The 16221-nt window shown below is 41.7% G+C and overlaps 1 protein-coding gene across 1 annotated transcript in view; it reads right to left on the bottom strand.

Annotated features, from left to right (window-relative positions):
* itga5 (integrin, alpha 5 (fibronectin receptor, alpha polypeptide)) overlaps window positions 1-16221 on the bottom strand; it is an 85551-nt gene that overhangs the window by 50353 nt on the left and 18977 nt on the right. The window contains 3 exon segments of the mRNA XM_034209793.1: window positions 1364-1490; window positions 3392-3492; window positions 11050-11180. Of these exon segments, the coding sequence (XP_034065684.1) occupies window positions 1364-1490; window positions 3392-3492; window positions 11050-11180 (359 nt within the window).

The following is a 16221-nucleotide window of genomic DNA, read 5'->3' as shown; positions in this document are numbered from 1 at the left end:
TTTTAATTGTTCACGTTGTGTAAGCTGTATCTACATTGTGCATACAGGGAAAGAAAAGACGAAGAAAAAGAGAGAAATAGGAACAAAAAAAATATAATAATAATAAATAAAAAGATTGGAAATGTTTTTGAAAAAAGTAGACGATCTAAATAAATAAATAATAATAAATAAATAATAATAACAATTGAATGAATGTAATATCATTTAATACAAATGCATGCTTTTTTGAGCTGTCTTTCTGATATTGAAATTTGGTACACAAAAAAAAGGATAGATTAAAAAGCAAAAAGACAGAAAATAGTGTTTGTTAGTCTCTCCAAGCAAATTGAATCACACGTTACAGATCCGTGTTTAGACTCGGATCTCAATTGAATCAGCTACTTTAACTAGGTCACAAAGACATCTTCTTTTTTGCAGAAGAGGACTCTTTAAAGTAGAGACACTCTGATATACACCTGAACATCAGCAGGAGAGGACTCTTTAAAGAAGAGACACTACATACTGATATACACCTGAACATCAGCAGGAGAGGACTCTTTAAAGTAGAGACACTACATACTGATATACACCTGAACATCAGCAGGAGAGGACTCTTTAAAGTAGAGACACTACATACTGATATACACCTGAACATCAGCAGGAGAGGACTCTTTAAAGTAGAGACACTACATACTGATATACACCTGAACATCAGCAGGAGAGGACTCTTTAAAGTAGAGACACTACATACTGATATACACCTGAACATCAGCAGGAGAGGACTCTTTAAAGTAGAGACACTACATACTGATATACACCTGAAACATCAGCAGGAAGAGGACTCTTTTAAAGTAGAGACACTACATACTGATAAACACCTGAACATCAGCAGGAGAGGACTCTTACAGTAGAGACACTACATACTGATATACACCTGAACATCAGCAGGAGAGGACTCTTTAAAGTAGAGACACTACATACTGATATACACCTGAACATCAGCAGGAGAGGACTCTTTAAAGTATAGACACTACATACTGATATACACCTGAACATCAGCAGGAGAGGACTCTTTAAAGTAGAAACACTACATACTGATATACACCTGAACATCAGCAGGAAGGACTCTTTAAAGTAGAGACACTACATACTGATATACACCTGAACATCAGCAGGAGAGGACTCTTTAAAGTAGAAACACTACATACTGATATACACCTGAACATCAGCAGGAGAGGACTCTTTAAAGTAGAGACACTAACATACTGATATACACCTGAACACCAGCAGGAGAGGACTCTTTAAAGTAAGACACTACATACTGATATACACCTGAACACCAGCAGGATACCGCCCCGTTAAGATGAATCAAAGAGACAGTTACCTGTGCGGCAGGGTGCAAATTCCAACAAATTTGGTGAAGTTTTGCACTGAGAGTGGTAGCAGGTTCCTGTGGCGTCAGAACGGGGGGTAATCTTTTTCCGTCCTCAGGAGTAGAGAGGGGCACAGGCCTGGGGAGGAGGAGGAGGAGGAGGAGGAGAGGAGAAAGAGGGAGGGAAGAGATTAATGTGGTGAACTTTTAGGTGGGAGGCAAGGAAAGGCAAGTTTATTTATATAGCACCTTTCAACACAAGGCAATTCAAAGTGCTTTACAAAAATGAAAGACATTAAGACTAAAGCATTAACGGTACCCTATTATACTGTTTTTCATTCATATATCACAGGTCTCAGATATATACAGAGCCTGTCTCTGATTGGCTGAAACACCAAACAGATCATTGCAGCATTACCCATAATCCCCTCTGTTTCAGCCCTGTTTCCAAAGTGCTGATTCTCTGTCTGTTACTTTAGATGAAAATAAGGAGCCCCTCCCCACGCCCCTCTGAGAGACATTTGGTTACAAATGGGCTGATGGTTACACAAGACAAAACATCGTTATGACATCATCAAGTGGCCAAAATCTGATCAGCTCATTTTCAGACAGGTTTTTATAGAAATGGATCAAAAAGAGAGAGAATCTTTGTTCCTGAAACTTTCAGAGTCTCTTTCCACAGAGGGGACACATGTTGATGTAGAAGAGACATGAAGAAGAGGGGACACATGTTGATGTAGAAGAGACATGAAGAAGAGGGGACACATGTTGATGTAGAAGAGACATGAAGAAGAGGGGACACATGTTGATGTAGAAGAGACATGAAGAAGAGGGGACACATGTTGATGTAGAAGAGACATGAAGAAGAGGGGACACATGTTGATGTAGAAGAGACATGAAGAAGAGGGGACACATGTTGATGTAGAAGAGACATGAAGAAGAGGGGACACATGTTGATGTAGAAGAGACATGAAGAAGAGGGGACACATGTTGATGTAGAAGAGACATGAAGAAGAGGGGACACATGTTGATGTAGAAGAGACATGAAGAAGAGGGGACACATGTTGATGTAGAAGAGACATGAAGAAGAGGGGACACATGTTGATGTAGAAGAGACATGAAGAAGAGGATTTTGCATAATAGGTGACCGTTAAACAAATGTCGGGGAGATATTTTTCCAGTTGCAACATCACACTGCTGAACTCAGGAGGAGGTCAGCAGTACATCTGGATCACGGTAACACCGTAACTCAACCCGAGAACCTCAGAGCAAACCACACTTTGAAGTATCAGGGGGGGCACTAAACATCTCTTTACGGTGGGTGAGGTGAGAACTGCACCCAAGTGACAAGTTCAGAGACGCTAATCTGTGAGACAAATTTCGAATAAAGAACTTTCTGGGTGATAAATCAATATATTTCAGTCTTTCTCTCCTGGTGCAAAAGATTGCGCAACCAGTCTTGTCAAAATGAACTTGATTTTTTACTTCTAATATATTCAATTTTATAATTATTTATTAATCTCTTCTCTATTTTAGATGATTGTATTTTTATTTTTTTATTTATCTATTTACTTGTGTTTATATATTATAACAGGTGTTCGCCTAATTACTCCCTTGGATAAATACAGTTTTGTGATTGATTGATTGATAGTTTATATAGCTCATGGAAAGGACCAGGCACTAGAAAGTCTTGATTTCCCCATTACTGAAAAAAAAAAAAAATAATTCACAGCTGCGTACAAACCTATAGAAACATGAAAACAAAAATCTGTCTAACACAACAGACATGCATCAGCGAAACAGAATACCTGACATCTTCATTTGTCTGATTCATCTTTCTTTAGAATATGTATGGTAGTAGTTAGAAGCTAAGGTACTAGCGCTTCTAATGGTTTGGCATGGTTTAATAACTCCAAGGAGAACGTTTCTCACAGTCTTCACTGAACTGAAATAATAACAGCAGGTATTGTTTCTGCAGATCTGACACTTAACTCCTTCCACTCCCATCCCCCACAATCCTCTCTGAGAGGGTCTTCTTACCAGGATGGTGTCTCCGTGAGAACGAACAGTGGCTCCGAACCACTGGTGGGACTTAAAATCGATCTGATGTTCAGTGTTGTTCAGCAACGCGGTGCGATCACCTGGGGGAAAACACAAGAAAGAGACACTTAGTGATATGATGAAACATCCCTCCCACACCGATAGAAACAGGCGTAGTAATCAGCAGCGAACCGCTTCAACACGTGTATTTCGGTTTATTCACGGCATTCATTTTGTTATTCTATAGTATTGTTGTTTTATAGTTATTTGTTAATGTAAACCAATGTGTGTTCTTTGAAATTGAAAAGGATATTGCATTGTGTTCGTTACTTTCATTGCAGTTGCATATGTCTTAAGTGTAATTTGGCTTGGCTTCCTATTTTTTATGGACATGCTTTTATTTTGAAGGAGAGCGCTGTTGACAGGAAGTTGTTGTTGCTATGGAAACAACATGACTGAGATTAACGGAGAAAAGTCATATCTACATATAAAGACGGAGAAAGTAAACGATAAAGTGTATGCTTAAGTGTTGGCTCCCCCCGAAGAGGCACAAGCTCTTACGTTGATATTGGAGATTTCAATAAATACAACAAAATAACGAAGAAAAAAAACCGAATATCCGAATAACGAAGTTGAAACCCCAATAGCGCTCCAACGAACGAATATTCGGATATTCGGGTACAGCCGTACTAGTTACTAAACTAGGAGGAACTAAGGAGGAAAGGATTATTAAATATAAAATGTAATATAAATGTAAAATTTACAGTGTGGAAGATGTGTTTGCAAATAACCGTATTTGATAAGATCAGATAAGAAGTACTTTATTGATCCCAATTTGGGAAATGTTTGCGTTGCAGCAGCATAAAAAGACATGGCATTGTACAATACAAATTAAAAGAACAAAAATAAACAAGAAAGTAGAAAATATACATTTACAAATGAACAATAACAAGATATAAAGAAACCCGTGTTTCCTTATGTAATGTACATCTGACACTGGACTTTGCATGGTATGTTCAGGCGATCCTGGTTTTCTTTTAGCTTAACCTCTGACCTCTCGCTCTGTCGACCACCTGGCAGCTCTGACTGCAGCAGGTGACATGACAGATGGTGCTGGGAGTCAGATTTAAGAACAACTTGATCGGAAAACAGATGCTACGTCTGCGCTGCGATGGACGGAGAGGGAAATGCAAACAAATCGATTGGGCAGGGAAGTCACATCCGTCTCACGCAGCTCAAACACACACCGAGGAATTCAGCTGACATCTGTGAGCGGAGTGCAAATGTGAGGTCAAGAGCATGTGCAACTCTTCCACTTAACCCTCTGCAGTTCCTCAATCCCCCATCAAACCAAAACAGAAATTGACACTGAAAACCTGCTTCCTCTCTAAAATACAGCAGATTGTATAGAAGTCTATGAGAAAATCTTCCTACTTCTTTCTTGATCCATTTTGTTCAAAAGCGTAGTCCATGAAGCCAATGGGTTGCGTCACATGACTATGCCCATGAAAAGGGTGCAAGGATATGTCCTTGAAATGTCATCCTCGTACTTCATTTGATTCTTGTTTACTTTTAATGGTCAACCGACATGCATATATTACAAAGAGCGTAGATTAGGGCTGCTCAATTAATCGTATTTTAATCGCGATTACGATTATGGCTTGCAACGATTACGAAAACAACGTAATCTAAATAAAACGATTATTTTTTTATTATTATTACTTTTTTTTTTTTGTTGAATTATACTTAAGGTTCAGGTAATCAACTGTTAAAAACATACTGTTCACAATGTTTTCTCCAATAAATGGATGTTTTCAAAGTCAATGAATAATCGCATTTACAATTATTGACCCAAATAATCGAGATTATGATTTTTGCCATAATGGAGCAGCCCTAGCATAGACTGAGGGCTGAATCTGCCAGAGATCATGACCTGAGAGCATGTGAGGAGATCCGGATGTGCCTCAGGCCTCCTTCTTTATATCCTCTCTCTCCTCCTCTCCTCCTCTCCTCCTCTCCTCCTCTCCTCCCTCTCCTCCCTCTCCTCTCCACAATCCAAGGAAAACACACTCTGTCCAGCCCGTCTTCCTCACAGAAACCCCTCACTCATCTCTGTTTTCACATACACTTTTCTCTGTTTTCATTTTCAATATTATCTCCATCTTACTATCATTTCTCTTGCACGATCTCGCCCTGGTTGCCATTAATACAAAGCCCTATCGCTCCTTGGCTTTCAGTAGAGTACAGCTCCCCCTCACTGGAGACAGTTAGCAGAAGTTTTTTAATAACATAACTCTCTTTCTGCTTTTCCTCCAACACTGGAGTTTCCTGCTGACGTTACTCACCATCGAGTCCTTGCCTCATTGTGGTCAGAAGTGTGAAAGTAAGTGCTTTATCCAAACAGTGGCTCCTTATTAGCATGTTGCCTTACCTAATCCGCCTCAGCCGCACGGTACTTTCTCTTTCAGCGTACACTTCCCTTATATTTTCATAACTCGGGGTCTTTGTTTGGATAAGGTTAATGTAAAGCCACCAGGGGAAGGTAAGGAGCTGAACAGTGACTTGAGTTATGTTTCCAAAAAAAGAACTTTTACACATGTACTGCAGCCTTGAAACTATTCTAGACATGTCCCAGAGGAGCTGTATGTGACAATCATTGTAACCGGACAACGGACTACCAGACCCAAGCACAAACTTGGCGAGCTGATGACAATTTATTTGTGGCTAGCGTGATACAACCCAGTCTCACGGCATTTCGTGTTATAGTCACGACATTTAATCTATTGAACACGAATCAATAGATTAAATGTCGTGACTATAACATGAAATGCCGTGAGACTGGGTTGCGTGATACCGTAAGAAAATAAACATTGGGTAAAGATTCAAAGGTTTTATTGTCATTTGCACATAAGCTACAGTGTAGAAATGGCAAAGCAATTCTTCTGACCTGAGCTCCTCCAACAATGCAACATATATAATAAAATACAAAGTAAGAGGGTAAGAGGTTAGGGTTAGTCTGATGATGCCTATAGACAAATAGATTCAGGATCTTCTATCTATAAGAGCTGAAAAGGATCAGACACATTCGAAAGGAAGACACTTGGTTGTTTTTAACCAATTGAACTGGCTACTTTTCCACTTTGTAATCTTATCCATATTTGAACAGCACTTATGTCACATGTAGACATACGAATAAGTCTCTTGGGGCCATTGTCTAATCCCAATAAAAAGTCTGCCATTTCGTATTTAGCGTGATTCTTTTTTGCTGTAATTTCACAAACTTCTCGTGAAGATGTAATCCAATGGACTTCACATTTGATCAGTATCTTCTAAAGACTTTGAAAAGTTATTAAAAGCGTTCTGTTACACGGAACAACATAGCCATGGTGTTGCCGCAGATTTTGTACGCCCGTCATGAAATTCGCTGTAACTTCAATGCTGCCATTAGCTGTAACATTTGAACCTCCTGTAGTGTGGAGCAGATCCTCAACCCTTTATCTGAGGTTCATATGAGAAAAATCAGCTTGAGTGAACCTCAAGAAGCTGCAATAAGTCCTCGTGTAATTCTTACTGCACAACTTTGATCCGACCATGTAAACGAGAGTACGGCCTCAATAAGTTCTCACATGGCAGGATTCGTTCTAGCTTTAGTTCTGCGTCACCATAACAGGCGATGAAACGCTCCGTGTGTGTCTCCACCGAGGCCTCGAAGAACATTTGAGAAGAGATTGAGAGGCGAGCTAGAGGGAGGGGACACAACAACACGTTATGTGACCGACAGACCCTTGGGATGTAGGTTAGAGCAGCTGCTGGGATCTCCAGGGAACAGCAGTGCATTGTGGGGGTCTTACTATAGCCTTTGAACTGTGTGTGAGACGACAGCCATTAGTGGCATTGTGAGTGTTTGTGTGTGTGTGTGTGTGTGTGTGTGTGTGTGTGTGTGTGTGTGTGTGTGTGTGTGTGTGTGTGTGTGTGTGTGTGTGTGTGTGTGTGTGTGTGTGTGTGTGTGTGTGTGTGTGACAAATGGCCAAATTCACTCATCACATCAGCTGCTCCTGGGGGACACACAGCTCTGGTTTCTCCCCTCTTGTACATATCATATTCTATTTACATGTATATAGACTTCTTGCACTATTTTTTAGTAGTTTATTATATAACTAGTTGCATTGTTGGAGGAGCTCAGGTCAGAAGGATTTCATTGCCATTCCTACACTGTAGATTGTGTGGATATGACATTAAAACCGTTGAATCTTTTCTTTCCTATCCCTCCCTCCTTCCCATCCTGTATGTGCCCTCCTAACATCCTCCCTCCACTTAGATCCATAGGCCGGCTCTTATCTCAATGCAAGAGGAAGTAGGATGGGACGGGGGGGGCTTTTTCTAGCCACTTTGACCCAATTAGTGAGGCTAATTAAGAGGGTCTGTGGGTCAGAGCTCAAACTCACCGACAGACCTCTGACACCACTTTATGGTCAAAACATACGACGTACCGATACTCGAGGAGACAGCAATCCTTTAACAGGAGAGGGTCCACAAAGCATATTTCACCGGCAGAAAAGAAGGGCGTTTATTGAAAGGCATTGTCTTTTTTCTATGGCTACACTATAGCTATGTTGCTACCCAAAAGGCAGGAACCTAAAACCCGTACAAAACAAATCATAAAGTGGTGTTAATATGTGGAGATTATCCTGCTGAACATAACGTATCATAAATGTTTATCTTATTTTCTGCCAACATCACAAGGAAAAGTCCCATTGGACCAGGGAGATGCTGCCTTCAGGGTCCGCCTACAGTACGTCATTCCTGCACCTCTCTATAGGGTTAGGAATCTCTCTTCCCTGTAATCCTGACATATTAACAGCTTTTAGAATGGCTCAAACAAAAGAGAGGTCTTAGCGCTCCCTGCCAGTGCTTCTCAATGTTTTCTAAACCACGTTGACACTATCATGTGAATTGCATGTACCCCAATTTAAGTTAGAAGCTACTTTCTGCAGTTGAAATGCCAAAAAGTCCCTATTTCTACAGTCGAACCAGGACTATTGTGTATTTAAAATGAGCACAAATGGTAGAATGGCACTAGCGACTTGCTGAAAAGGTCAGAAACTTTATAAAAAGGACACGTCGTGATGAGCTTTTTATTTAAGCGGCCAGATACGCTCACTTATCTTGGGAATCATTTATAGAATATCTTGTCACGGTCTGTCTGTGTTGTGTTTTGTCTGTCTCTGGTTTCCTGTTCGATTTTGAAAAGTGTTCACCCCCTGTCTTGTCTGTTGATTCCTGTCTCTGGCCGTTTCTCAATCTCGAGGATTCTGGCTTCCAAGCCAATATTTCAAGGATGCTACGTCATCGAGTGCCGCCGAAGTACTGTTCCAATCTCCAGCATTCTTGGAATTCCACCGAGGCCGCGTCCTTGGTTTGGGGGAAATTTCGAGGCTGCACATGGGTAGACTTCGCGTCCTTAAAATCCCCACAATGCTTTGCGCACGGACCAATTTCAAAAACCCTTGCGGAGAATGGCTGAACCGACGCAGCACACATTTAAATGTAAGTAGTGGCGTAGAACATATGTTATTTTGTTACATTTGTTATCACCAAAAATGTGTTCCGTGAAAGTAAAGCAAGTTCATAATTAGATAGACATCGTGAGGTATTTATTTTCGGTACATTTTATGTTGAAACCGTTAGAGAGAGTGGCACACTTGTTAGTCTGTTCCATTCTTCTTCGTTTTCCGAAGCCGTGACTTGGAAGTATACTGGCTTCGTTTCTGAAGGAAGTGACTTGGAAGTACGCGACTACCAAGCCAGCATCCTCGCGATTGAGAAACGGCCTCTGTGTTTTCCCTCCTGTGTCTGATTTCCCGATTGTGTTCACCTGGTGCCCCTGTGTTTTCTCCTCCCTCCTCACCTGTGTCTTGTTTGTGTGATTAGTCTCGTGTGCATTTAAGTTCTGGTTTTTCTGTCAGTCATTGTTAGATCCTTGTTGTTGTTGTTGTTGTTTGTCTTGACTGTGTTCACGGGAAGAGTTCTGTTTTTTAGTTAACCTTGAAATAAAGGTATTTTCTGTTTAAATCTGCGTTTGGGTCCTGCCTGCTTCCCTCAACCCTGACATATGTTGTTGCTCGGCATTACTCAATCATTCATAGCAGAGAAAAACATCCGACTGTCTCTTTACTTCCTTAGCATTAAACTGAAATCCGTCACAGCTACAGTAACTGAACTGCAGCATGTTAACATCGGTTTGGCCACATTTGCATGCAGATGTCCTTGTACCGAGTGTTTCTGTGAATGCACTGTACAGCGAGTCTGTCCTGATCCAGATGTCGGATCCTTCCAAAAAAAAAATGTTGAAGGACGCTCTCCGACAGCCCCTCACTGCGAGGCCTTGCACATGACATCATTCTGCGTGGCATCGAGCCAGTTCATGTTGCAAAGAAAAACAGTGGAGCAAAAGGTACCGGAGCAGCGGGGTCCAATAAAAATAGCGTTGTTAAAGCAGGCTTATGGAACATTTCTCCTTATCGTGCATTTCAGGACAACGCATCAGCTTTGATTTCTCAGGAAAGAAGCCAAAAGCACCGCGTTAACTCTCCCTCTGTACGTGTGATTGATGCGGTTAAAACCTGAAAGCTTGCAGTCCTTTTTTAACCTTAAATGCTCCTTTCTTCTCGCTGCATTGTGCCAAACAGGCTCTGACAAGACACTGACACTTGAATCTATTCATTACACATCCTCCTCGTGTTCTCCCAAACCACCTTTTGAGTCAACTGGAGTCTTTTGTCCGGGCCGGCGGTGTCTGCTTCACCTTTAAATACAAACAGGACCTTTCTTTGTGTGCCCTATTTGTTTATTGCTGGTTTATTATCTGTCCACAGCTCCTGAGGGCAAAGCAGCACAAACACAAGGCCTGCAGGAAGGAAAGGGATCCTTCTAGGAACCTCTTCAATGCCCCCTTATCCTTTTCATCCACGAACACAGGGACACAAACAGGAACATGGATGCCCTACAGGTCAGTGGATGATGGGGGGGCGCTGACGCCTAGTCCTGATCTGTTTCTGACTGCATGAGTGGAGAGGAAATGCTCTGATGGCTCCACAAGTGTACAGAAGAGCAGCAAACCTCAGCTATTTTAGGAGAGTTCAAAACACTGGCTCCAGTTTCTCAATCTCTACACAAACCATGTCACATGCAATCCTTGCACAATTAAAATGATGGCACAGCATTCATCTTCCAAACAAAATAGGGGGAATTTTTTATTTCCACGTTTCGATGATGTAGCTTTTTTAGTAAACATGTGTTCTCTTCAAGTTGGTGAAGATGTCTCTTCATGTGTTTTGGCACATTTAAAAACAAATATTTGCCTCGTTTCTGAAGCTGCAGCGCGTTTCTCCTACTGGAAGTAGCGTTGAAGCGCATTTGCAACTTTTGGCCACCGTACATTCCAATAGAAAGTTCCTATTGAACCTAACTTCCATGCGTTCAATGTGTAACTTATAAAATCGTGACATATTAACAGCTTTCAGTATGGCTCAAAATCTCATAACAGAAGTCTTAGGGCTCCCTGCAAGTGCTTCTAAATGTTTTCTAAGTGGCAACTTAAGTTAGAACCTACTTTCTACAGTTGAACCAGGGCTATTGTGTATTTAAAATGAGCTTACCTTTACTATCAAAGTCGATGGAGTGGCAGTCTGATTGGCCGATGCTCCAGGGACAGTAGAAGACGGACCCTCCCTCGGTGACGTTGAACTGCGTTGTGTTGGCCTTCGGAGCTCCGATCACCACGCTTACACTGAAACAGAGACGAGTTTAAAGGTCACCTATTATGCAAAATCCTCTTCTTCATGTCTCTTCTACATCAACATGTGTCCCCTCTTCTTCATGTCTCTCCTACATCAACATGTGTCCCCTCTTCTTCATGTCTCTTCTACATCAACATGTGTCCCCTCTTCTCCATGTCTCTTCTACATCAACATGTGTCCCCTCTTCTTCATGTCTCTTCTACATCAACATGTGTCCCCTCTTCTTCATGTCTCTTCTACATCAACATGTGTCCCCTCTTCTTCATGTCTCTTCTACATCAACATGTGTCCCCTCTTCTTCATGTCTCTTCTACATCAACATGTGTCCCCTCTTCTTCATGTCTCTTCTACATCAACATGTGTCCCCTCTTCTTCCATGTCTCTTCTACATCAACATGTGTCCCCTCTTCTTCATGTCTCTTCTACATCAACATGTGTCCCCTTCTTCTTCATGTTTCTTCTACATCAACATGTGTCCCCTCTTCTTCATGTCTCTTCTACATCAACATGTGTCCCTCTTCTCCATGTCTCTTCTACATCAACATGTGTCCCCTCTTCTTCATGTCTCTTCTACATCAACATGTGTCCCCTCTTCTTCATGTCTCTTCTTACATCAACATGTGTCCCCTCTTCTTCATGTCTCTTCTACATCAACATGTGTCCCCTCTTCTTCATGTTCTTCACATCAAGTGTCCCTCTCTTCATGTCTCTTACACATCAAACATGTGTCCCCTCTTCTCCATGTCTCTTCTACATCAACATGTGTCCCCTCTTCTTCATGTCTCTCCTACATCAACATGTGTCCCCTCTTCTTCATGTCTCTTCTACATCAACATGTGTCCCCTCTTCTCCATGTCTCTTCTTCCTCAACATGTGTCCCCTCTTCTTCATGTCTCTTCTTCATCAACATGTGTCCCCTCTTCTTCATGTCTCTTCTACATCAACATGTGTCCCCTCTTCTTCATGTCTCTTCTACATCAACATGTGTCCCCTCTTCTCCATGTCTCTTCTACATCAACATGTGTCCCCTCTTCTTCATGTCTCTTCTACATCACCATGTGTCCCCTCTTCTTCATGTTTCTTCTACATCAACATGTGTCCCCTCTTCTTCTGTCTCTTCTACATCAACACTGTGTCCCTCTTCTCCATGTCTCTTCTACATCAACATGTGTCCCCTCTTCTTCATGTCTCTTCTACATCAACATGTGTCCCCTCTTCTTCATGTCTCTTCTTCATCAACATGTGTCCCCTCTTCTTATGTCTCTTCTACATCAACATGTGTCCCCTCTTCTTCATGTCTCTTCTACATCAACATGTGTCCCCTCTTCTTCATGTCTCTTACACATCAACATGTGTCCCCTCTTCTCCATGTCTCTTCTACATCAACATGTGTCCCCTCTTCTTCATGTCTCTCCTACATCAACATGTGTCCCCTCTTCTTCATGTCTCTTCTACATCAACATGTGTCCCCTCTTCTCCATGTCTCTTCTTCCTCAACATGTGTCCCCTCTTCTTCATGTCTCTTCTTCATCAACATGTGTCCCCTCTTCTTCATGTCTCTTCTACATCAACATGTGTCCCCTCTTCTTCATGTCTCTTCTACATCAACATGTGTCCCCTCTTCTTCATGTCTCTTCTACATCAACATGTCAAAAACCTGTCTGAAAATGAGCTGATCAGATTTTGGACACTTTGTGATGTCATAACGATGTTTTGTCTTGTGTAACCATTAGCCAATCAGCAACCAAGGTAACCCCCCCCCCCCCCCCCCTTATCACCTGAATCTCCTCTAGAGCACCATTGAGTTCTTTGTAACCAAATGTCTCTCAGAGGGGCGTGGGGAGGGGCTCCTTATTTTCATCTAAAGTAACAGACAGAGAATCAGCACTTTGGAAACAGGGCTGAAACAGAGGGGATTATGGGTAATGCTGCAATGATCCATTTGGTGTTTCAGCCAATCAGTGACAGGCTCTGTATATATCTGAGACCTATAATATATTGATGAAAAACAGTATGATAGGGGACCTTTAACCAAAGAATATGAACCTGAGTTTCTCCTCCAGAACCACTGTAGCTCGTAGCCTGGCCTTCATTAAGAAATGCATACCAGACCTCCCAGCAGACGCTTTAAACACAACGCACGTTTTGGCTCTGACTCACAAGCAAAACATTTTAACAGGTTGCAGCACTGCTTTACATAATCCCATACAAGCAGCAGACACACTGCAGCTATGACACATGTGACACACACACACACACACACACACACACACACACACACACACCCCCCTGTGGGGCAGATTGAAGAGGAAAACACGAAAGCAGACGGGCTAAGTGGAGTCACACTCTTTGTTTCTTCAGCTGTGGCACTAAAGCTGCGTCCTTGAAGCTACACTGTACGACTGCAGGGAACACAGCAGACCACTTCACATGACTCAGTGCAGGTGAGACATGAAAGAAGAGGAGGAAATGATGGAGAAAACAAAGATTTCAGCATGCTAACGTCGGCGGATAATTCAGGGGTGTCACACATACGGACTTTGCAAAGTGTACACATTACAGAGAATACATTAACTGCAATTTTCACAATTTTCAATGTATAAATTATATACGTTTACAAGGCAGGGGGATCACTTAACCATCTTCCTTAATAGTTCCCATTTTAGTTTGCATGTTGGTGTTAGTTCAGGTGGTCAGGATTACTACACAGATGTGGAAATGAACGTAAAATAATTTTTAGATCTTGAAAAGTTGTTTTGATCATAAAGTAAAATACTATATTGTTCAGTTCCAGATATCGTTGCCTTTCTAGATACACTGATCTATACATTGTAATGCACACGTGTAAGCAGGGCCGTTTCTAGCTGTTTGGGGGCCCTGTGCAAGATGCTGTTTGGGGGCCCAAGTTTTTACAGTTTTTAACTACAATGGGGGGATTCCGAAGCCTTTCAGATGGTCTGTGGAGACGCATCAATCTGTTACACTTTAAGAGGAAAACAGGCTAATTTCACGAAAACCAAGCAATTGAAACTTACAAAAAATATATTAAAAAGGTAAACAATAAGTCTCCTCTACGTCAATGAATGCAAGAGATGCAGCATTTTCTCGACAATGTGACAGCCCAACGATGATTTGGACTTTATTACCCCACAAACTCAAGCCACAGCTTTGCTATCATTGCAGTTGAGTTGTGTTCATATCCGACATTTGATTTTTAAGCATATAATGCTTCACCGAACACAGGAGGGCTCGGCTGTCTACAAATAAAGACGGCTAATTTAAATTCTCCCCAAATATATTGAGGCTGAACCTGAACTTTCAGCTTGGGGGCCCCCTAGTGGCCGCGGGGGCCCTATGCATCTGCATGGTCCGCCTATACGCAGTGCTTCTCAAAGTGTGGTCCGCGGACCACTGGTGGTCCGTGAGCGCCCCCTAGTGGCCCGTGAGTATATTGGTAAAATTTCACATTTTTAATTAATTAATTAATTAAAGTTTTTCGCACTCTCGCGGGAATATCTCCGCAATGGAGCGAGCTTAAGTTTCACTTTCGATTGCATGATATAGCCCAGCGCAACACCTTCATCACACATGTGGCCACTTGTTTGTACAATTTTCAGGCGATTTGTAAAAAACGATGTGTTTTTTGATATTTGTGGAGTTAGGTGGCGCGAGTGTTTTTTTATTGGTTAAGTGGTCCTTGGTATGAAAAAGTTTGAGAAACACTGGCCTATAGGAAGAAACAGCCCTGCATGTAAGTGATAAAGTGAAGCATAAAACTGTTAAAATTGCACTTGTTTTTCTTAAGAAATGTCAGGTTGTTTTGTCATCAAATGTGAACATATTCAGAATCTACTGATTTGCACTGAAACAAAAGGTAACACTTTGGAGTTTGTATAGGTTATTATGTTATGATTTTACTGGTCTGGCCAACTTCAGATGAAATGTGGCTGTAGTTGACCTCTGAACTAAAATGAGTTTGATGCTCCTGAGCTAAACTTTACGACTACAGGAAACACATGAAAGAGAAGAAGATATGATGGAGAGAACTGAGATTTCAGCATGCTAACGTCTGTGGATAATGTGTTTTAAAGGTCCCCTATTGTGCAAAATCCTCTTCTTCATGTCTCTTCTACATCAACATATGTCCCCTCTTCTACATCAACATGTGTCCCCTCTTCTTCATGTCTCTTCTACATCAACATGTGTCCCCTCTTCTTCATGTCTCTTCTACATCAACATGTGTCCCCCTCTTCTTCATGTCTCTTCTACATCAACATGTGTCCCCTCTTCTTCATGTCTCTCTACATCAACATGTGTCCCCTCTTCTTCATGTCTCTCTACATCAACATGTGTCCCCTCTTCTTCATGTCTCTTCTACATCAACATGTGTCCCCTCTTCTTCATGTCTCTTCTACATCAACATGTGTCCCCTCTTCTTCATGTCTCTTCTACATCAACATGTGTCCCCTCTTCTTCATGTCTCTTCTACATCAACATGTGTCCCCTCTTCTTCATGTCTCTTCTACATCAACATGTGTCCCCTCTTCTTCATGTCTCTTCTACATCAACATGTGTCCCCTCTTCTTCATGTCTCTTCTACATCAACATGTATCCCCTCTTCTCCATGTCTCTTCTACATCAACATGTGTCCCCTCTTCTTCATGTCTCTTCTACATCAACATGTGTCCCCTCTTCTTCATGTCTCTTCTACATCAACATGTGTCCCCTCTTCTTCATGTCTCTTCTACATCAATGTGTCCCCTCTCAGTCCTTCTACATCAACGTGTGTCCCCTCTGTGGAAAGAGACTCTGAAAGTTTCAGGAACAAAGATTCTCTCTCTTTTTGTCTGAAAATGAGCTGATCAGAATTTGGCCACTTTATGATGTCATAATGTTTTGTCTTGTGTAACCATTAGCCAATCAGCAACCAAGGTATATCTGAGACCTGTGATATATTGATGAAAAACAGTAGGCTATAATAGGAGAACCGTTAAGTAGCCGTTACCCTCGCTCTGAACCCACTTGACCCGA

This window comes from Gymnodraco acuticeps, unplaced genomic scaffold (assembly GCF_902827175.1).
Source record: "Gymnodraco acuticeps unplaced genomic scaffold, fGymAcu1.1, whole genome shotgun sequence".
Taxonomy (NCBI): Eukaryota; Metazoa; Chordata; class Actinopteri; order Perciformes; family Bathydraconidae; genus Gymnodraco; species Gymnodraco acuticeps.
This window is presented reverse-complemented; position numbering and strand designations above follow the sequence as displayed.